Source organism: Zonotrichia albicollis, chromosome 13, assembly GCF_047830755.1.
Source record: "Zonotrichia albicollis isolate bZonAlb1 chromosome 13, bZonAlb1.hap1, whole genome shotgun sequence".
NCBI lineage: Eukaryota > Metazoa > Chordata > Aves > Passeriformes > Passerellidae > Zonotrichia > Zonotrichia albicollis.
The window spans coordinates 7,706,894-7,729,445 of record NC_133831.1 but is presented as its reverse complement, the minus strand read 5'-3'; the positions used below and the strand labels follow the sequence as shown (position 1 = coordinate 7,729,445).

The 22,552-nt window shown below is 45.7% G+C and overlaps 2 protein-coding genes across 9 annotated transcripts in view; one reads left to right on the top strand and one right to left on the bottom strand.

Moving 5' to 3' along the window:
* Positions 1-15,114, top strand: part of CNOT1 (CCR4-NOT transcription complex subunit 1) — a 55,508-nt gene extending 40,394 nt beyond the window's left edge. For 4 of the 7 annotated variants that reach the window (XM_074550926.1, XM_074550922.1, XM_074550923.1 and 1 more), the window contains exons 32-49: positions 67-207; positions 300-404; positions 944-1,063; positions 1,744-1,938; positions 3,676-3,818; positions 4,417-4,525; positions 4,616-4,785; positions 5,878-6,109; positions 8,151-8,399; positions 8,986-9,149; positions 9,421-9,538; positions 10,013-10,114; positions 10,364-10,537; positions 11,101-11,250; positions 12,007-12,187; positions 13,529-13,661; positions 13,765-13,899; positions 14,030-15,114. In XM_074550926.1, the coding sequence (XP_074407027.1) occupies positions 67-207; positions 300-404; positions 944-1,063; positions 1,744-1,938; positions 3,676-3,818; positions 4,417-4,525; positions 4,616-4,785; positions 5,878-6,109; positions 8,151-8,399; positions 8,986-9,149; positions 9,421-9,538; positions 10,013-10,114; positions 10,364-10,537; positions 11,101-11,250; positions 12,007-12,187; positions 13,529-13,661; positions 13,765-13,899; positions 14,030-14,108 (2,700 nt within the window). In that variant the 3' untranslated portion in view covers positions 14,109-15,114. The remainder of the gene's footprint in view (positions 1-66; positions 208-299; positions 405-943; positions 1,064-1,743; positions 1,939-3,675; positions 3,819-4,416; positions 4,526-4,615; positions 4,786-5,877; positions 6,110-8,150; positions 8,400-8,985; positions 9,150-9,420; positions 9,539-10,012; positions 10,115-10,363; positions 10,538-11,100; positions 11,251-12,006; positions 12,188-13,528; positions 13,662-13,764; positions 13,900-14,029) is intronic. The other 3 variants (XM_014269704.3, XM_005490748.4, XM_005490747.4) reach the window with 1 other exon arrangement.
* A 2,862-nt stretch (positions 15,115-17,976) lies between these two features.
* Positions 17,977-22,495, bottom strand: SETD6 (SET domain containing 6, protein lysine methyltransferase). 2 transcript variants are annotated; one of them, XM_074550927.1, is made up of 9 exons: positions 22,110-22,495; positions 21,910-22,027; positions 21,680-21,824; positions 21,020-21,161; positions 20,524-20,718; positions 20,267-20,390; positions 19,841-20,021; positions 19,499-19,641; positions 17,977-19,044 (listed from the first exon to the last, which is right to left on the bottom strand). In XM_074550927.1, the coding sequence occupies exons 1-9, from the start codon at positions 22,478-22,480 to the stop codon at positions 18,733-18,735; spliced, it is 1,731 nt and encodes a 576-aa protein (XP_074407028.1). In that variant the 5' UTR covers positions 22,481-22,495; the 3' UTR covers positions 17,977-18,732. The 2 variants fall into 2 exon arrangements, with proteins under 2 accessions (XP_074407028.1, XP_074407029.1); XM_074550928.1 differs by having other exon boundaries at positions 21,910-22,008; positions 22,110-22,249.
* Between the last annotated feature and the right edge of the window lie 57 nt (positions 22,496-22,552).

Here is a 22,552-nt window from a genome sequence, read left to right as displayed (position 1 = left end):
ATTTTAAGGCTAGTTATATACAGAGAAATTTTTACATTCTTCACTGATGATTGTGATTTTCAACAGGCAGCCTCCCCACAGCAGAGGGACATGATGGAGCAGGCAGCTGCCCAGCTAGCCCAGGATAACTGTGAGCTTGCCTGCTGCTTTATCCAGAAGACAGCTGTGGAAAAGGCAGGCCCTGAGATGGACAAGAGGCTCGCAACTGTAAGTATGGCTCTGTTGAAGAAGTATCCTGTGTGCTCATACACATCCATATGGGTGTGTAAAATGCAGTGTGGTGTTTGTGCTTTTGGCAGGAGTTCGAGCTCAGGAAGCACGCGAGGCAAGAGGGGCGGCGCTACTGCGATCCCGTTGTGTTAACGTACCAGGCTGAGAGGATGCCAGAGCAGATCAGGTTAAAGGTGAGGTCTCTTCTGATGCTGCTCTTCTCTCCCTCCTGATAAGGAAAAGAGGATGGCACAGCATCAGCTGAGTAATCATGTATTGTTAGTCTTGCCTAACAGTGCAGCTGCTGTTATTTTGATTAGTATGGAAACACATAAACATGTTATTCCAAATGGAGTATTTATATAATTTTCTCAATTCCTTGAGTCTCTGTTTCTGTGCATTTCTTCTCACTGTTTTGTTGTCTTTATATTTTATTTTCTTTTGTCTCCTTTCTATGTTCTTCCTTTAAAGGGCATACAATGTGCTTTCAGCAGACCATTTCTCAGTATTCAGTTATCTCTTTTTCTGGGAATGTGGGTTTCTTTTTTAGAGCAAAATTCACCTCTTAGAAGGTGTGGAAGGAGAGATAGGACCTCAGTGCAGAGCAGTTGAATCCTACTTTGATGTCTAGGCCACTTTGTTTAGGAGTAGCTACCTGCTACACAAGCTGCCCTCAGTTTTTATTGCCTCAGTCTAATAAATGAGTTAAATGCTTTTTCCTTTTGTTGCAAAGGTTGGAGGTGTGGACCCAAAACAGCTGGCTGTTTATGAAGAGTTTGCACGCAATGTCCCTGGCTTCTTGCCCACCAATGACTTAACTCAGCCTACAGGATTCTTGGCTCAGCCTATGAAGGTAGAGGTTTCTGAATTACTTTTTGGACACTGTTGCAGAACTTGTGTTTTTGTTAGAAGGACTCATAAGAGTCAAGTGTTTGTATTGTTCGGGGATAGTGGTTGAAAAAATGCATTTGTTCTAAAGACAAAGTAATGTCTTTAGAACATTCTTTAGAATGTTCTAATGGGGATTTGTAACACTAATTGGGACAAATTCTGCAGTTTAGGATTACTACATGTAGTTTTAATTGCAGTGAAACATTTTATTCAAATCTCTACTTTTGAAGGTCATGGATGGTAAATCTGAATTTTAAGATAATTGAAAAGTTTTTGTATGCATACATAAGGCCTTACTGGCAGAACAAGAGGGAATGGCTTCAAACTGAAAGAGGTTTAGATTAGATGTTAGGAGGAACTTGTTCCCTGTGAGGGTGGTGAGGCACTGGAAGAGGTCTATCTGGAGAAGCTATAGATGGCCCATCCCTGAAGTGTTCAAAGCCAGGCTGGGTGTGGCTTTGAGCAACCTGCTCCAGTGGAAGATGTCCCTGCCCATAGCAGGGCAGTTGAAACAAGATGGTCTTTAAGGTCCTTCCAACCCAAACAATTCTGTGATTCTGAAGGAGAAGAGTCAGTCAGTCAGTATTTGAGTGTCACAAATGCAGTCCTTGCAAAAATCACTGATTCTCACTTTCTCTTAAGCAGCAAGCTTGGGCTACTGATGATGTAGCACAGATTTATGACAAATGTATGACAGAACTGGAGCAGCACCTGCAATCCATTCCACACACCCTGGCCATGAATCCTCAGGTCCAAGCACTGCGCAGCCTCCTGGAGGCGGTGGTGGTGGCTCGGAACTCCCGGGACGCGATTGCTGCACTTGGACTACTGCAGAAGGTGAGTGCTGACATCTCATCTCTGTAACAGCTTGCTTAGAATTGATTACTCACCTAGCTCATGGATTGTCTTGCTGGTGACCTTGTTTCTTCATGCATCCTGTGGAACTTACTGGGTGAGCAGTACTGAACTGCTGTCTTTGGAAATCTGATAAATAAAATTGGGAGGGAGCTGTTGTGTTCACATAGGATATTGTACACATGGTGTTGAGAGTGCTGTGGAAGAAGCAGGTGTACAGAATCCTGGAACTTAGTTTTGTTCAGATGTGGCAAGTAGAGAGCTGTTGCAGTCCAGAGTGGTCTGATTTCAGGATGATTTGGAGGCTAAAAAGGGGTTTGAACTGCACTTGTAGGTGGATGGTATTGAGCCTAGTACTAGGTTTCTAGTGGCACACTTGGGGTTTATTTTGCAGTAACTGATATATGACTATGCATGGTGTGTTGACCCTGGCCAGCTGCCCAACATCCATCCTGCTGCTTCCTCTTCAGCTTTTCTGCAGGATACAAAGAAAACACAGGGAAGAGTAGATGATATTTGTTCAGATTATGACAGTTTAATAGGGAAAATAAAGGCAATTTGCACAAATAAAACTAAAATGTCTACTTCCCATCAGCAGGGAGATGTCCAGCTACTCCTCTCAAAGCAGGGCTTCAGCACATGTGACATTTGCCTGGAAACACAAACATCAGAACCATGAATGCTCTTTTTCATCCTCCTTTCCCTGAGCTTTTATTGCTGAACATGATGTCATATGGTATAGAGCATCCCTTTATTCAATTTGGGTCAGCTGTCCTGGCTGTGTTGCTTCCCAGCCTCTTGTCCATCCCCAGCCTACCCAGTGGTGGAGGAAGCAGAGGGGGAAAGAAAAAGCCTTGATCCTGTGCTAGTGCTGCTCGGCAACTGGCAAAACTGTGCTGTGTTTTCAACACTGGTTCAGGACAAATCCAAAGCACAGCACCATATGGGCTGCTGTAAAGCACATTAACTCCATCCCAGCCAGAATTTGTAGGCTGTACCAGTGGGAAGTGTTGCAGTGAGCTCAGTGATCCGAGCTGGCATCAGTGCCTGTGTAGTAGTGTAGAACAAGTGACAGACATAGAGAAAAATCCACTTGAGAATAGTGTAAGGATACTGAGCTGTCTGCATAAGAACAGTGCCAAAACAGAGGTAGAGGTAGCCAAAAGCTGGAGAGGGCCTCTTCCTTTTTGTCTGCTAGTGCTTTTACCTATTAAAAGATCCAGTCCTGACTAGAAAAGATCCAATCCTGACTAGAACTTGACCAAATAAATTGTGTTGCCCATGTAAAACTCATCCTCCATTTGCTGCAGACTAATATCTCTGAGTGTTGCAGCTCTTTCTCTAAGAAAGCTGCTCACTTACCTCTGGCAGGTTCTGTAAATATTTTCTCAGGTAGTTTTCCATGAGCTGTATGCAGAGGAGGCATTGACTTAGGGAGGCTGCAGCACAGAGTAACAGGGTCTGTCATGGTATTTGGTGCACATACCAAGCTAGTGAGGCATAGAGAGACCTGTAGGTTTGTTTCTGCTAACGTAGCTGTGTGCAGTGCATGTATAGATGCCATAGTAGCTGGTGAAATCTCACAGTCTTACCAAGAGATCAGCACAATTAAATTGATTTTTTTCATGTCTTGTGGTGATAACTCTTGGTGATGTAATGTGCAGAAGATTTGGAAGAGGACTGGTTTTTCCCTCTGCTAACAGGTTGCATCTGTTCTAGGCTGTAGAGGGCTTGCTGGATGCCACCAGCGGGGCTGACGCTGACCTCCTGCTCCGCTACCGGGAGTGTCACCTGCTGGTGCTGAAGGCTCTGCAGGATGGCCGTGCCTATGGATCTCCGTGGTGTAACAAACAAATCACTAGGTCAGTTAGAAGGCAGCAAGAACACTGATGTAGCTTTGACCATCTTTTGGGAGTTCCTGTATTACTCTGAATTTTCTACCTGTTAATATTTTGCTTTGCTGCAATTTGGACAGACAGAAAATAATCAGCTTTTTTTGTCAAAATTAACTAGATCTTCTGATAATGCTGGTTCATCCCAGAACATGATAGGAATCTTTAATGGAATTAAGCATTAGAACATGGTGTGGCCTTTTTTTTTTCCCCTGATTTTGCAGAGAATATCTCTGTGCTGTCACAAACAATGTGACATGGCATATGCCTGCAGCAGACGCTTCAGCTAGGCAGATCTGCCAGTTCATCCTTGGAAGAGAGACTTCTTATGCTGAATAAGCTGAAGCTCTTGAAGGGCTCTTGTGACCAGTTGTGTAGGGCAATAGATGGTTGAGTTTGACTGTTCTGAACTTCAGCATTACCTTAGAGAATGCTCTAGAAGAGGCTTCTTTTGAAGCTGGGTAATGAATCACAGTGAATGTCACAGTTTCTGAAGTACTAGATTTGAGTTGTTTCACTTAAACTGTGTTGTTGAAGTACACTTTTTGTAAGAAGTCCCATTCTTCAGGTGCCTGATTGAATGCAGAGACGAGTACAAATACAACGTGGAAGCTGTGGAGCTGCTGATCCGCAATCACCTTGTTAACATGCAGCAGTATGACCTTCACTTGGCTCAGGTAAAGACAATCTGCTCTTTTCAAGGAGGAGGGATGCACTCACTCCACTGTAAGATCTGTGGTTGAACTCTGTCTTTTTCATGTTGACAGTCCATGGAGAATGGCTTGAACTACATGGCTGTGGCATTTGCCATGCAGTTGGTAAAGATCTTGTTGGTGGATGAGAGAAGTGTTGCCCATGTAACAGAAGCAGATCTGTTTCACACCATTGAGACACTCATGAGAATTAATGCTCATTCCAGAGGAAACGCCCCGGAAGGGTGAGGCTATAGTATTGTGCAATGTGTTACTTTTTTTGTGCTCATTTATGATTTGCATATTATATAGGCAATGTCTCATATCATTCAGTCATACAGCTTTTAACTTTCCCTAAGGCTGCAGTCCTTTCTTAGTTTCAACTGTCACTCTAGTGTAAATGGGCTCATCTTAGTCAAAATAGAGGCAGCTGCAGCAGCATGTGAAGCTGAATGCTTAAGAAAATCTCTCCATGCACTCCCGTCCAGAATTCTGTGCAACTGTGAGAAATTTGTTTGAATTCCTGCTTTATCTCAAATTTATGCAATATTATTGCCTATTTAAATCTTACATATTTAGGTCTCAGTATATTAATTTCTTAATCGCAAATAATCCAGTTGTACAATCTTTTCTGTTTAGAGCTTACAGAGCAATCCTCCACCAGTCTCACATGGCTGATGTATCCACCAGCAAACTGCCCAAGCCATTTGGGTAGCAAATGTTGCCACAACACCTGGAAATACCTGTGGGACTTGCAGGCCTCCTATTTGTAAGGGGGAAGCAGTTGTTGCTGGGTTTGAGAAAGACATGGATTAGAGCTTGGAGAACTTTGAATAGCTGTGAGAACAGCCAGCAGCTGGCTGATGGCAGTGGCTGCCATTACCAGCACAGCTGCTAATAGGATGTCACAAAACCAAAGTGCTTTCATCTGCAGTTGGCATGGGTAGACTGTCTTCACTGTATGGCTTGGCTTTGACTGCAGCCAAATCCAGTCAGGCCATTCAGTACTGGCATCTCCCCATCTGGGAGCATTTTAGGGCTCCTGAAGTCTGCAGAAGAGAAGCTGCTTCTAGTCCCTGTGGTGTTTTGTTGCAGCACTCCACTGTACAAATTGGGGTGGAACTTCAAAGCTTATGTGATTTCAGTGTTCCTTCTTTCATCATAAGTGTATCTGCTTTCATGACTTAGTTCTGCTATTCCAGTGAGGACTGTAAGATAGAAAGTTTTAGTATAAGAAATAATTTGCTTTCTTTCAACTCTCTTTGAGCTTCCAGTTCCTGCACCTTGTGGGGGAGGAAGAATTCTAACCCAGCTCTTGCTCTGGTCTGTTGCATTAGATTACCCCAGCTGATGGAAGTGGTCCGATCAAACTATGAAGCAATGATTGACCGTGCTCATGGAGGTCCTAATTTCATGATGCATTCAGGAATTTCCCAAGCTTCTGAGTATGATGACCCACCAGGCCTGAGGGAGAAGGCAGAATACCTGCTGAGGGAGTGGGTGAACCTCTACCATTCAGCTGCAGCAGGCCGTGACAGTACCAAAGCATTCTCTGCGTTTGTTGGACAGGTAGAGCTTTTGGAAAGAAAGGTGCTTTTTATTCAACATAAGTAGGGTGTGATGCCCTCCATTTTAAAGCAGTGTTATAACCTGTTAGGCATCCTTTTGAAACTTTCAGGTGTATGGCAGTTTACTGTCAAAGTTGTGTCTGGTTTTGATGAAACCCTGTTCTCCACCAAGTCATGTTCTTCAGATACTGTAGCAACAGGCTGTCACTTCAGACCTTGAGTTCTGAGGTAGTTTGGTGGAAAAATAACTTGAGCTGAAATAGCTCTTGGAGATAGTCCTGTCATGCTCTGTAATGAGCCTTGACTGGTGTTGTTCCTTATGAGTAACAGCAAAAGCTCTGACAGCCTACAGGAGGATTTCACCAGTTGAGATTCAGGTAAATTGTTTCAGGTCATGTGGGCAAGGGAATTCTTTTTCAAAATGAAATCAATAAGGAAGATCTTGAGACTTCATTAGCTGAAGTTGTGCTTAAATTTAAACATGTCTAACATCACTTTGAACATGGTTCTTTTAACCATTGTTAAAGGACTCTGAAGCACCTTAACAGGTGTGGTGAACATCACAATCCCATCTGCCTTCCAGGTGTGATTGAGGAGGGTGTGGTAACAAACTCCTGTATTTGCAGGCAGCTCCCTACAGCTGTGTTCTTTGCATGCAGCTCCCTGACTGCAGCTGCAAGAAAGCCTCTGATGTGGCCTTTTTGCATTGAGTTCTTTTTGAATTTGTGACACTACCACAGATATGCTGCAGACTTTGCAGCTACTAATGAAGAGAAGCTCAGGCTTTAGAGCATGCATGAAGATTGTGACTGATGCAGTGGTTTTTTGGTTTTTTTTATTTTATTTTAGTGTCTTTTTGTACTGGTTATAGACAGCTTTCAGTTGGTCTGACTTCTACTGCATAGAACTTTTTGAATGCTTTTAATAGATACTGTGTTAAACATACATCTCAAAGAAATATTTTACTATTTCTGTGATCTCACTTACTTTAAATCATGCTTCTAAAGCACACTTCAGTATAGAGTACTCACAATACTTAGTATACTTTTGTGCCACTTCACTCTTTATCACACTTGTTTGATTACCTTTTGTACATATTTGATCAGTTTTGAAAAAGCAATTTAAATATATTGGAGTGCAGTGTTTACTTACAATTGTTTCCTTACAGGCTTTAGTAATAAGTTTTAAATAATATTTTACAATAACTACATTAAATAAGGTTCTATTACTGAACTCAAATGACTGCCAAAGTGTTGCTTCCTTCCCGTAAGTCTGTAGGACAAGAAGCACAGAACTTTTAAGGCAGATGCCTAAATTCTTTGGGCTTTTTAGAAAAAAAAGTTTCTCCAGAAATACTAAAAGTTCTCCACATTGTATCCAAGTTACCTGTTCTGCTGTTTTTATAGCTTTATGTCCAGCAGGAGTTAAAGATAAGATGCTTTATTCAAAACCTCCAAGTTTTCTGCAGTGTGCTTTGTTTCATTTTGATGGTTCTAATACTGTAGCTAACAAATAAAATGAGGTCTTGGGGGTTTTTTATATGTGTATTATTAAAACAACTCCTCCATGCAAAGCAAAAAAGCCCACCCAGTCTTTCTCTGTGTGTAATGTATATGTTAGGAAAATTTGCTTTCCAAATGCAGTTTGCTTCTATAGAATGGAGCTGCCAAGTAGTGGTGATTGCTGAGCTAGGAGCTGCAGTCTGCCCTGCCCAGAGCTTGTGCTCCTCATGTTCTTCATGCAAGGCTGAGTGCTGGTGGCAGCACTGATGCTGAAACAGGCTTCTCAGCTATGCTGATGGTTGGAAAGATTTGGGATTCAAAAGATTGTATTTGAGAATAAATATGTTTGCTAAAATTGTGTTGCCACCCTCTAATTGCCATGCAAACAATAATCTCTCAGGAGAGCATGACAAAAATTAACTGTTGTGGCAGGCAAGGGGGATGCTTTGTGAAGGGTGTGTTGTTGGAAATGAATTGTAAAATGAGCTGTCTGTGGTTGTGGTGCTGACGTCTTTTCTTTTCCTTTCCTTTCCTGGTTAGATGCACCAGCAGGGGATCCTGAAAACAGATGACCTGATCACCCGTTTTTTCCGTCTCTGCACCGAAATGTGCGTTGAGATCAGCTATCGAGCCCTGGCCGAGCAGCAGCACAACCCTGCTGCCAACCCCACCATGATTCGAGCCAAGTGCTACCACAACCTGGATGCCTTTGTGCGACTCATTGCACTGCTGGTGAAGCACTCTGGGGAGGCAACCAACACAGTCACAAAGATCAACCTCCTGAATAAGGTGGGGAATCCTTCTTGTCCTCTTTGCATTTAAAGTGGGTTGTCAGATGTACCTTTGATAAGCCCAAGGTGCAGACCTTAATGTGGGCAGCTGCTGAAGTGTCTGATGAGAACTTAGATGGGTTGATCACTGATAAACTTTTGAGTGAACCACCAAGATGCCAAGTGGCTTTCTTGTTCACAAAGATTTCATCTCAAACCAATCTGAAATTCAACTTTGTGCCTTGAAATGAAATAGCAACTGTTTTAAGGCTGTTGATTCCTGAGTGTTTGCCTTCATGTTGTGAGGGTCTTGCCTTTGTTCTTATATTACTTGGGTTGTGGCTGGATTGTCTTAGGTAGTCTGAGACCTTCAGATACTGCCCAGTCAGTCACTGACTGTGGTCCAAGGGACAAGGAGAGCAAAGCAAGTGGTTGGGAATTGCCGAAACAAATTGGAATATTTATTTATGCAACACTTCCAATAACTAGGAATTTTGGTTCTTGTTAGAATCTACTGATTTTTCTTTTACCGATGGTTAAAGTATTATCTGTAGTCTGACTTGCAGAGTAATTCTTGCTGTCTCCATTTGTTTTAATCTCTTTAGGTTCTTGGTATTGTGGTGGGAGTTCTTCTGCAAGACCATGATGTTCGGCAGAGTGAGTTCCAGCAGCTTCCTTACCATCGCATTTTCATCATGTTGCTGTTGGAATTAAATGCTCCTGAGCATGTGCTGGAGACCATCAACTTCCAGACACTCACAGCTTTCTGGTATGTATTTGGGAATGGCCACAGTGCTCATCCTTTCTTAGTAGGATCCAGGATTTTCACTTAAAGGCTATCTGACTATTCTTTGTGGTGGCTTCACCTTTGGAGTAACTGGTTCTACTGTGGACTGACCACTTGCTTATTTTAGGGAAGATGTCTGGTAAATCCCAAAATGCTCAAATGCCTTTGCTTTTAGAGCTATGTTTTTCCCTCAATGTTATGAAAAGCAATCTTATTGCTGTGCACTTCTAACCTGCTCTAACTTTTCTTTCAGTAACACATTTCACATCCTGAGGCCTACAAAAGCTCCAGGTTTTGTTTATGCCTGGCTGGAACTGATCTCCCATCGGATATTTATTGCAAGAATGCTGGCACATACACCACAGCAGAAGGTGTGGCTGCAGTTTATCTTTTCTGAATTAAAAAGCTCACCCAGATGTTTATCTGGTGTGGTGCTGTTTCACATCTCTTAAAGTGCCCTAGTAGCATGGCTGTTCTGTTTTTGTTGTCTTCCATATTCACAGTAACCTAACTGCATGGAGGAAAGTCTGTGTGTCAATAACTGTGGAACACAGGGGGAATTGAATTTGATAAACATGCCTTTGTCAATGTCTAGAAGAGCTGTAGCCTTCCTTCTGGGTTAAATATTGTCAGCTCATTATGGCATGTTGAGGGTTCTGGAATCATCCATGGCACATGATGTGCAGCTGAAGTCCTTGAAATGAGCTGTGCTGCACTCAGTGGTTGAGCTGGCAGTTGCTAGCTCTTCATCCAGTTTTATATAAAGGTCAATCTAATTATAGTTTTGAAATTAAGGTAACTGGTCTTCATTGCATATTTTCCACCTGCTGTGTTTTTCTTGACAGGGCTGGCCTATGTATGCCCAGTTATTGATCGATCTATTCAAGTACTTGGCTCCTTTCCTTAGAAATGTGGAACTCACCAAACCTATGCAAATTCTTTATAAGGTAAAAAAAATATCAACTAATAGATGCTTCCAGTCAAAGTAGAGGCATTCTGGCAGCAAAATAGAATTAGCTTGGTTTTTCTAACTTACCTCTGGGAGTTGAATTTAAATTGTGGGGGAAGGCAGGCTCCCCTCCCAGATTAGTTTCCTTCTGGTGATGTTAGCCACATGACATAGAGTGATGGCTCTGCAAGCTTTTGGACAGTTTCAACAGTTACACACCTCTTATGTTTAATATTTTCTTTCACAGGGCACTCTGCGTGTGTTGCTGGTCTTGTTGCATGATTTCCCAGAATTTCTTTGTGACTACCACTATGGGTTCTGTGATGTGATCCCACCTAACTGTATTCAGCTAAGGAATCTGATCCTGAGTGCCTTCCCACGGAACATGAGGCTTCCAGACCCTTTCACCCCCAACCTAAAGGTAGAATTTACTTTCAAGGAGTTTGATAATGGGAAACTTTAATGCTCAAAATACTCTCTAGCCAGGTTAATATTACCTAATTAAATCTTTGGGTATCTGCTAGGTAACTAATTCTGGAATGATTAGAAGGAAACTTTCTCATGCTGCCAAAGCACTGTCCTGTTGCACTTCTCTGCCTGAGCTGTGCAGGGTGATGGGAGCAAGGCTGCAGTGCTCATTGTCACTGAAGAAGGCTGTTCTTGACTTGTGTGGATGTTTGTGCTTTTTGAAACTACCACACTGTCTGGAGTGTAGATGAGGAGACCTCAAAGACAGTGACTGAATTTCTCTATGGTCTTCACCCCTGAATTCTTTTATCCTTCTCAGTTCTTCAAGACCTCATATAATAAGTTTGCATATTAGATATCAAGTTTCTTCTAAAATCTGCAAAAGTCAGGTGTTACCATTTTATTGATGGAAGGGAGAGTGATCAGCAGCAGTAGTTGATGAAATATTGCTTATAGATCTGCTCTACAATTTGTTCAATTTCTGATGGTTTAGATGACTGGGTTTTCTGTCAACAGGTGGACATGTTAAGTGAGATTAATATTGCTCCACGAATACTCACGAATTTCACTGGAGTGATGCCACCTCAGTTCAAGAAAGATTTGGATTCCTATCTCAAAACCCGTTCTCCAGTCACCTTTTTGTCTGACTTGCGAAGCAACCTACAAGTAAGTTTGAGGTTTTTGAGGTTTCTGTGGGTGCTCAAGTGAAATAATGTGGCACAAATGGTCTCACTGGTTCAGCCACCATCCTTTCCTGCAGGAATTTTGTTGGTGTTGGCCAACATGTGTTCTAGGCAGTAGAAAAGCCTGTGAAAATGCACACTCTGAATAAGTCTTCTACTCCCTGATAGGATGTATTGAAGCCTTTTAGAATTTGATTGAATTTTAACTCCAAATAGATTAATTGTTACAGAAATATATGGATCCTCATGCCAATACTTGCAGGGTAAAAAAGACCAAATTAGCTAAAGCCCAGTTCAGAATTGTAGCTAAAACCTCATTTCAGACATCTCATGGCTTAGCTTGCAGAAGACTTGAGTCTGAAGTAGGATTTCCTCAGAGAATTGCTTAGACCAAAACATTCACACAAGGGGGATCTTTCCACCAGCTGGTGAATTCACCTTGCCTTACCTGATGTTTTCCTTTGGGCAGAGAGTAAAAACAAATCTGTTGTGTCAACACTTTGCTGATGTTTTTGAATATATATATATACACACACTCACATATATATCCCCTATAATATATGCTTTTTAATATAACCCATATTAGAAAAGGCTAAATGCCAAATTGAATTTGTGAATGTCCCAGTGTGTTGTCTTCTGGATAATCAGTAAGATACTTGGATGCTGTTGTTGTACATGCTGTACCTTTGAGTGCTGAAGGAATATTGACTGGTAATGCTTTTCATATCTTTGCTATTAGGTATCAAATGAACCTGGCAACCGCTACAACATCCAGCTGATTAATGCACTGGTGCTCTACGTAGGTACTCAAGCTATTGCACACATTCACAACAAAGGCAGCACACCCTCCATGAGCACCATTACCCACTCAGCTCACATGGACATCTTCCAGAATTTGGCAGTAGACCTGGATACTGAAGGTGAGCTGGAAACACTGCTAGTTCATGCAATGTCATGTTTACAGCAAGTGGGCCCTCGCTTTAAAAAGGACGTTGAGATGCTGGAAGGTGTCCAGTGAAGGACAGCAAGGCTTGTGAAAGGTCTAGAAAATATTTCCTGTGAGAAATGGCTGAGGGGTCTGGGTTTGTTTAGTGTTGAGAAGAGGAGGCTCAGGGGCCTCAAGCTCTGAAGTGTTGTTGTATGAAGTGGGGGTCTTCTACCATGCCTGCAGTGAGAGGACAAGAGGAAATAGCCTGAAGGTGTTACAGGAAAGACAGACATTAAATACCAGAAAAGGATTTTTCACTGTTAGGGTGGTCTGATATTGGATTAGGCTGCCCAGGGAGGTAGCAGAGTTTCCATCCCTGGAGGTGTTTGAGAGGTGTCTGGATCTGGTGCTGGGTGATGTGGTTTAGTGGTTATGGGGTTACAGGGGTAGTGCTGGGCTTGATGGTCTTAATGGTCTCTTCCAACCTTGATGATTCTGTGATTTCATGTAGCTGATAGTGAATTCACAGAAATTAATGCTATGTTAGAATATAGGAGCAATGTTCTAACCAAAAGTTCAAAGTATTCAAGGAAATTAGAAATGCCTTCAGTGAAGAAGAATTGAATTATTATTTCTCCATCATCCTGGGTAGACACAACTTTTACATATCTTCAGTTGGTTTTGTTTTTTGTACCTCCACAAGGCTCCCAAATGTGAATCTCCAGCACTACTGCTTGCTGCTTTATTCCCCTTGGTGTGCCCAGGGGAGCAGGGTGTGTGTGTGCCCAGGGGAGCGGGGTGTGTGTGTGCCCAGGGCAGAGCAGGGTGTGTGTGTGCTCAGGGGAGAGCAGGGTGTGTGTGTGCCCCCCAGGGGGGAGCAGGGTGTGTGTGTGCCCCCCAGGGGGGAGCAGGGTGTGTGTGTGCTCAGGGGGGAGCAAGGGGTGTGTGTGCCCAGGGGAGAGCAGGGTGTGTGTGTGCAAGGGAAGCAGGGTGTGTGTGTGCCCAGGGGAGCAGGGTGGGTGTGCTCAGGGGGGAGCGGTGTGTGTGTGTGCAAGGGAAGCAGGGTGTGTGTGTGCCCAGAGAAGCAGGGTGTGTGTGTGCCCAGGGAAGCAGGGTGTGCTCAGGGGGAAGCAGGGTGTGTGTGTGCCCAGGGCAGAGCAGGGTGTGTGTGCCCAGGGCAGAGTAGGGTGGGTGTGCCCAGGGAAGCAGGGTGTGTGTGTGCCCAGGGAAGCAGGGTGTGCTCAGGGGGGAGCAGGGTGGGTGTGTGTGCCCAGGGCAGAGCAGGGTGGGTGTGCCCAGGGAAGCAGGGTGTGCTCAGTGCTGTCTCCTGCAGGCCGGTACCTCTTCCTGAACGCCATCGCCAACCAGCTGCGCTACCCCAACAGCCACACCCACTACTTCAGCTGCACCATGCTCTACCTGTTTGCAGAGGCCAACACAGAGGCCATCCAGGAGCAGATCACCAGGTGAGAGGGACAGCATTTAACTTGCCAACATTCAGCTTTTTGCTTTCCTTCCTTCAATACTTTTGATCTTTCACCTCTAAGTGTTCTTACTTTTGGATTTCAGGGTTCTCTTGGAACGACTGATTGTAAATAGGCCTCATCCCTGGGGTCTCCTTATCACGTTTATTGAGCTGATCAAAAATCCAGCCTTTAAGTTCTGGAACCATGAGTTTGTTCACTGTGCTCCAGAAATTGAGAAGTGAGTATACTTAACCACAAAATCATTAACATGATATCTCTGAAGCAGTTGAACCTTGAGTTTTTGGTGCTGTCACAGCATTCATTTGCTGCCATAAATGCACCTACCGTTGCTTTGCTTCTGTGTGCAGGTTGTTCCAGTCGGTTGCACAGTGCTGCATGGGGCAGAAGCAGGCTCAGCAAGTCATGGAAGGGACTGGTGCCAGTTAGATGAGCTGCATCCTGCGTTGTAAGAGTGCCAGCCTGGAGGTCCCGTCCCATCAACTGACTGAAGACTCTGTAAGGCTCCTCCTGACCTTCCCAGCCCCCTTGATTGGGTAGACACAACAGACCCTGGGTGAAAGTCTTAAGTGGGCATGTTCCAAAGTTTGAAACAAAATTTTTGACTTTCGGCCAAACTTCAGAAGATGCTGTGAATATCATTTGAACTAGTGTAAATACAAGGAACAGAAACATTTGTCTGGACTTTTGGGTTTGTGCAAATTGTGTAAAAGGCAGGTGGGTAACTGGTGCCTGTCCATCTTGTAATAAAGGGGCAGCTGCTGATGCCAAGCACTTGTCTGGGGCAGACCTCCTTGTCCTGACATTCCCAGACTCCCAAAGAATATTGAAAAGCCAGTAACTTATTTTTCTTTATGTGAATGGGGGACCTTTAAATCACTAAGTTGTTTAAAGAAAAAAAAAGTGGATGTGTTTGGAATATGGGAATTCTGTGGAGTACAGGAGGGGTGAGGGAGGGGTTAAGGTTCAGTGTTGCTTTCCCCTCACCCTCATTAAATGCTGATAGACAGCAAGTGAAGTGGCAGTCAGAGAATGCCTCCTTTTTGTTGGAGAAGAAACAGGCCCTTTGGTGAGGGTCAGCTGTTTTCAGTAAATAAACCAGAGACCAGGCCTATAGCTTTTTTTTTTTTTTTTTTTTGGACAGTTGTAAATTTTGGAAGATGAGGGGTAAAATCTAGACCTTTTCCCACCCTCCCCTGTGACCACACAGTATAAGTTTGTAAAAAAAAACCTAAAAAAAAGAAAAAAAAAAGAAAAAATTTAACAAAACAAAAAACCCAAAGGACCAATACAGCCCATTTTGTAAGGATTTTCAATGTTTTGTAAAGTATTGGTCCACGTGTTGTATTTTGTAGCCTTTCTAGTTCTTGGGCTTTAGTTCTCCCACTCTTGTATGTATGCATACTGTAGTTACACATTAAAGTCATGACATGCAGCACGTGCCACTGTGCTTATTCTCTCCAGTTCTGTCCTGGCCACTTGGTGTCTTCCAAAGCCTGTTTTACCCATCCAAAACCTGCAGTTTTCCAATGTGGTTGGGCACTGCCTGTTGAAAGCAGCTGGGTTTGTTCTCTAGCCATGAGGTCAGTGGGCAGATGTAATGACTGCACAGGGTCTTGCTTTGAAGGGCATCAGAAGGGGCAGTTGTGTGAAAATAGAAATGGCTTGGTTACAAGCTCTTGAGCAGAGTTTGTCTCGGACAGGAGACTGCCCTGGAGGTATGATGGAGTGTAGACAGCCCTTCAGTTTCATTTCTAGTGCCTTCCACCCTGCTGTGGTCTCCTTGCAGCAGGAATCTACCCAAGATTGGGGTTAGCTGTTCTAAGGGTAAGCAGCTTCAGTGTTGTTAATATTGCAAGGTCCTTTAACCTAGCAGATGCTAGGAAATAGAGCTTCACTTCTTTCTTTGTACATAACATCAGCTTGTTAAATCTGCTATAGTTGACTGCTGTGGTGTGGGCAGAGAGGTCAGGATTTCCTACTTGGGTTTAAGGGGTTCCATACCTGGCTTTGCATTTGCTGTATAGAGGCAAAAACAGCTCTGAGGGGTCACTGAGCCAGCTGTGCCAGTGGCTGGCAGCTCAGAGGGAATTCTCTCTCTTTCTGTTCCAGGCATTAATCACCTCTGTGTCAAGGAGTAGATTGTGGCTAGGTCCTACAAATCCATGGCATTTCTTTGCCAGGTCAGCAGCTGTACTGAAACTGAGCCTTTCGAAGTTGGAACTGTGGGCACAGTTCTCATTTCTTCTTCACTATACTTTTTACTGTGCCTCCCATTCCAGTCCCAAGGACACACAGTTCTACATTGTTTTCCAGAAATTGTATGTCTGTTCTTAAATCCCTGTGATAAAACAGTACAGCAGAATTGACAGCCCCGTTTGAGGATTCTGCCGTTTAAATGCAAACAGCTCCTGAATTGCAGCATCCAGTGGGATACAAAAGATCTTTTTTAAGGGAGTATCTTTCAAGTCTAATGCCCTAAACCACTGACCAGTGTCTTTTTATGTAGTTGATGCACATCTTGTGTGCAAGCTTTTTGCTCTTAAATCTTGGATAGCTGATACTCATCTGAGTGTGGTTTCTTAATAGGTAGAATTGCGGTATTAAACTGACTGGCATTCCTGAAGCAACCCAAAGCTAATAAATCTTTCAATGTTTGGTCTAGCCCTTTTCTAGCTTCTAGTTTAACAGGGTGTTTTCATCTTACCCATCTCGTGCCTGGTTTTAATTGGGTTGTTACCAGTTTTGCTTCTTGTGATCTTGCAGGAGTGCCAGTCACCTATGTAAGAGGAGTCACCCCATCTTCTGTTTTTGTGGGTATCTCTTCCTTTCTGGGTCTTTTTGATCCTGTAACATAAACACTTATGCCCCCAGGGCTTTTTCTTCTGGTTTATGTACTTGGATCTGTCCTTTTTCAAAGGTTCTTTTTGCATTTAATTTACTGAATTCTCTTCCTAATAATGGCATTGGGCATTTGGATATGTACAGAAATTTTATAAAACTCTTTCCAATTCCAAATTTCAGTGGCTGGAAGAATGGCTTTATTTCCTTTTTTCCTATGGCTTCAGCTATAGATGTCCTTTGTTTACTGAAGGTTTATTTACATCTAGGTTGCTCCTCTATTAGATATTCCACCTTTTCATTCCCCAAATTTACTGTGACCAGCAGTTCTGTTGGGGATTCTGTGGACCACTCAGCTGCCTCTCAGTGTAAATCCCAACTGAGTGTAAGCATTCTTCCCTCTTGTGGAGCCTCCCATCTCTGAGGGTTCTGTGCCCTGGGTTCTGGGGCCATTTGTTTCCAGTGCCCATTCTCCTTACAGTAACTATATTGAATTGTTCCTACTAGATGGGAATTTAGTAGTTGAAATCTGTTTTCCTTGCATTGCCTCCTGCCCTTCCAATTATCACAGCATTCAGCCAAATTTACCATCCCTTCTCTGATCTCTTTTCCATTTTTCTTGCCTTTCTCTACCTCATTCTCTTCATTACACTTCCTTCTTATTTCTCTAGTGCTAAAACATGAGAGTCTGCTGTCATCAATCCACATTCCTTCCAAGCCTTATCATTATTCTGCAATGCAAAGAACAGATCAACATCTGGTACTTTGCCCCTTTTTCCTTCCTGGCAACAAAGTAACACTAATTGCAGGATCCATTCTGAGGCCATTTCCCCCAATTCTCTAGTAGATAAAAAGGCCACCACATAATCAACTTCTTAGTAAGCTAATGCCCTCCAAGCTTTTCCCATAGTCCAAAAATACATTCTTAAAAGTGAAGTTCTGAAAATGGCCTCCAGTGAGGTGGAACTTCCAATGCCCATGCAGGCGAACAGTTACAAACAGCAGGTATAACAAAATCTTGTTATGGTGTTCAAACCTTTTATATGCTTTGGTCATCACCAAGTTTGTACATATCTAAAAAACAAGTTTTAACCCAAACCCCAAACTTTAACCAAGATACAGAATGTAATACTCCTCTGACATGTGTTTTCCAATATGATTACTTTGGAGACACAGGCTACCAAAATACCAGTTTTAACAATGTCTCTCTGAAGGATAGTGGCTGCTGTGTGAGATCCTGCTCAAATTCCCTATTGTCCCATCTGGAAAACCAGAACAAGCTCCCCTCAGTGCTGTTAAACCACCCTGTCCCCAGGCACTGCAGGCAGGGCTGCAGCTGAGCTTTGTCATGACTGCACTGTGGGTTTCCCTTGTCTGCAATGCTTTTAACTGCAGCAGAAGTCCCTCTGCTCTTAGATGGGGCTTCACACCCTGTTGAAGTAGAGGGAGCATGGGCTGGGTAAGAAAACTCATTTTTATTAAATAGAGCTTGGCCTGTCAACCATCAGTGTTTTGTCATGCAAAAGCAAAGTGAGTTCACGGTAGAACTGCTTCAAGCAGAGGGTGTGTATCAAATGCTCAGCCTGCAGCAGCTGTGGAACTGTGACAGTGCTCCTCCAGAATAGTCTCAAGGTCACACAGAAATACCTTTTATTTCTAAAAGGCAATATTTGTTATACTGAGACTACATGAAGACCAGCTGGATGGGCTTGTACTCTTGAACGTGTTCAACATAAAGTATGTACAGGTGAAGAGGTTAGTGTTGTCAGCAAGTCCACCTGCCAGGTATTCACTCTGACCCTCTCTAAGGCAAGAGCTACCAGCTGGATTTCTGCACTCTTAATCTGGACAAGGAGCAGCTCTTGCCATAAACTTCTGATGCTGAATGAGGGAATCCTCTGCTGTTCTGGCAGTGTATGTCTGCCTTCCTAAACAGCCATTAGCATGGCTGGGGTTTCTTAAGGCCTCTGGAAAAAGGTGGTATTTGTGCTCCAGAGCTCTCATGGTACAATAAGGCCACTCAAAACCACCTTTGTGCTGTGGAGATACTTCTTTATGTAGAGGTAGCTAAAAATCCATGTGCTGTATGAGGGACAAGTGGACCTGCAGTCAGTTTTGCCATCTGTGCTCTCTGCTAGAGAAGAGATGGCCGGGGGCTGACCTTTCCCTCAGGATGAGCCCAGCCAGGGCCTGGCCAGGGGCACTGGGGATTTTATTGTACCAGCTCTAGCAGCTGGTGCAGGATCCTCTTCTGTCCATAGCGCACGTGCAGCGCCTGCTGCTCCCTTCGGCTCAGTTTCTCATAAGCCTCCTTGTTGTTTAGCAAGTCCTGCTCTGCTTTCAGGTCTGCCCCATAGGACTCCAGGGTCAGCAGCACACTGTCATAAAGGAGCTTCTTGCAAGGGCTTTTAAGTCTGGAGAGGGCCTCATTTGAAAGGGTAGAGTTTTCCTCTTCGTCACTGTCATCTTCCCAGCCATCTTGCTCCTTATACTCCTTGAATTCCTCTTCTGACATGCAGAGCACCTGTAGTGACCCAGACAAAGGGATAAGTCACTGCCAGTGTGAGTACATCAGTAGAACAGAAGAGCCATGTGGAGCAAGTGAGTTATTCCTCAGCTGCACCAAAGATTAAGAGACTAAAACAGGCTTAGATACCTAAGTGCAAGTAATTATGGGTTAGAAGAGCATTAAAACAGTAAGTCTGGGTATTGGCAAGTCTTGTAAAGCATCTCAGCTATCACCTACAAAGTTGTGCTTTCTAGAACAGCCGTGGCGCCATTCCAGACAAATATGTACACATTGGATGGCTACTTCAGGAGAGGAAGATGACTTAACAGCATCTGGAGCTGGGCAGCCAGACCCCCTACCACTGTTCACACAGGACTGTAGGTGCCAAACTGCCTTCGGGTGCTTCTCCCCTTCACTGAGCCATACTGCACTCCGTTCTCCCTTTTGCAGCAATTCTGGCCATTCTTACCTTGAGGGTCATGGACAGCTCTTCCTCTGTCAGCACCTCATTCCAGCCAAGTACAAAGGCACCTTCCTCCCCCACCATCTCCAGCTGGCACAAGAAGTCCCACTGCTCTGAGACCAGCTGCTGCTGCGCTTCACTTTTGGCTCCTGTGTCAAAGACAGCAGAGCTGTGAACACAGCCGGGATGGCAGAGGGGGAGGGTGAATGGAGAAAGGGAAAAAGGAGGCAGAAAACCAAGGCATGGCCCCAGCCCCTGAAATGCTGTGGAACAGGCTTATTTTCATGTCTTCCCGTTGAACAGGGATGCTGCCCCACGCTGTCCCAGGGGGGCTGGGGTGGCACTCACGCTGCAGCGCCGCCCTGCGCAGTGTCACCATCTGGATGTCGGCCGTGTCGTGGCTGTTGCCCGGGTAGGGCTCTGCGAAGCCGTACATGTGCAGCAGCTGCCAGTTGGCCATCTGCCCATAGGTGTTGAAGATCTCCTGTCCTTTCCTCACAGGCTGGGTTGTAACCATCCTCAGACAGTGCTGCAAGCAGGGGGAGGAGAGCAGCTGAGCTGTGCTGATCTGAGTGCTCACCAGGGCCTTTCAGAGAGCTCAGATGTCCCTGAGCTCCTCCTAACCAAACATGCAGCAGGACTTTGTTTTAATGAAATCCATGCCAGACTTGCTGCCCTGGGCTGAGACTCCACCTTGCTGTGCCCCCATTCCCAAAATCTTACTAAAACAGAACCAAGCTGTGACAATGCCTGGTGCAGCAGCTTTGCACTCACAGGAGAGTATTCCAGGTTGGCATTGTGGTTGGCCACATGATTCAAAATATCTGCTACAGGCACCATCATGGGAGGATTGGGCCCCTTCTCATCTTCTTCCTCCTCCTCCAAAGGTTCCTGAAAGCTAAGACAAGCCAGTGGTACACATGGCTGCGGAGGACAAGCTTCACCTTACACTCAGATTCTTGTGCAGCTGCAACCTCTAACACAGCCTGTACTCCTACTTCTTTATCTGGCTCAAAGCCCTTACTTCTCACCTGTAAGCCATGACAAATGCCACCAGCTCCTTATACAACTCCAGAGTGTGCAGTTTGGGGTCAAAGATGTCAGGGTGGGTCTCCATGAAAGGCAAGATGATGGAGTTGTACTCCAGCTGGATGTTAGCTAGATCCTTGTCCACAGCTTCTGGAATGCCTGTGCCCTGCAGGAGCCTTGTTCGCTCTTCTTGGGGCCTGTTGCAAGAAAAACTGGTTCTTCTCCATCTGTGCTAGTGCCAAGGGTCGATAAACTCCTTCCTCCTTAAAACTCTCAGCTTCCCCCTGCTCTCCAGGTCCTTGTTCTCTAGCTCTACCTGTAACATAACTCCAGGAGGGCCCCTCAGGCTCCTGCCAGTGCCAGCAAAGGGTTGGAACAGTGGGTTGGTGTCACCCAGCAGGACCACATCCCTTCCCAGGACAGAACTCAGCAGCCCTGGCCTGTGCCTGCCTTCAGCTGTGAGCCTGAGCCTCCCCAGCCCCGCTGCTTTCACCTTACCAGAACATGGGGTGGTCCAGGCTCCTGAAGTCCTGCCAGAGGGAGAAGTACGGCTGCCAGTGGGAGCTGCTGGCTGTGTACTCGTGGAGCAAGGCCAGCAGGAGAGGGACCCAACCAGACTGGCTCTGCAGGGATTCCTGGGCTACAGAACCAGACAGGATGGAGAAAACCTTAATCGTTGTGTTTCAGAACCAAAACCTTCTATGACAAGGCTCCATGCCTGTCTTCAGCCCAGAGACAGGGGTTGAGCTTTTAAGTCTGGTTTGTCTTGGCTTTGTCCTGAGCTGAACCAGGACCAGAAACAGCTTCTCTGGAGATACAGATGAGCTCTGCCAGGCCTCGCAGCCTTGCCCTCCTCAGCCTGAGGCTCTGCGTGCCTGCAGGAACCAAGGAACTGTTCTTTTCTTACCAGGGCTTCAAGGAAAGCAGCATAGTTCGGGGGCCTGTCAGTTAGAAGCTGGAGATGTTACACTGATGGACTTTTCTCCCTGTCCAGCACAGCTCTCAGGGAAGCGAGGGGATGCCCAGCCCTCCCCTTTCCTACCTGGTATCAAACAGCCCTACAGCATTCTGCACAAACCAGAAACGTTCCGAGGCTTTACCGCAGACCCATTTACTCCTTTCAAAGCTACAGCAGACTCGAGTGTCACAAGCACTCACCTTCCTGCAGGAGTGCGTGGATGGAGGTGGTGTGCTGGGACAGCAGCGCCGTGCGAGGGATGGTGAACAGCACCTCTCCCGCCTGCAGCTCCTCGGCAGCCAGCATCCCGTACCCCGCCACCGCGCCCTCCCTGCTCAGGCGCACCTGGGGCCGGAGGGAGCCGTGAGGGGCGGAGCGGAGAGACCGGGGCGGACCTAGGGCGTGCCCGGGCCGGCCCGCGGTGCCTCACCTTGGGGTTCAGCTCCACCCCGGCCCGTCCGCACCACGCCAGGAACGCGGAGAGGGGGTCGGCACTACTCTTCTCCTGGGCGCCGCTGTCGACCGCCGCCTGTGGATGGAAGCATGGGCTGAAGGGGAAGGAGCCATGAGGCCGATCGCGGATCCCCTCAGCGCCGGTGTGTCCCCGGGAGCCCCCGGGCTCCCCCGTACCTTAAACCGCTTGGGCGCCGACGCCATGACGCTGCCAACACGTGGTCCCGGTCGGGCCCTTCCGCGTAGCGGAGCTCCGCCCCCCTGGGCCGGGCTAACGGCGGCCAAAAAGGGACAGAAAGGGCTGGGGAGCAGCGGTGGGAACGCGTCCCGGAGCCTCCTGCCCGGGGGGCTCGCGGTCCGTCTCTGTGGGGCCCGGCCTCCGAGCGCCTCCCTGAAGGCTCTGAGCTCCGTGTGGTGCCTCTCTGCGGGATCCAGGGACCACCGCGTGTCTCTCTGCCGGTGTGTCCGGCCCGGTGCACCTCGGGGGGCTGCGGTGCCTCCGTGGCTGCCGAGGGGCCGCGTACCGGTGCGGCCACAGCTCCACACATGGGGTAAAAGCAGCGGGTTCTGATTAATCAGTGTAATTAAGCTTGTGCTCTTGTTCAGTCGACACCACACAC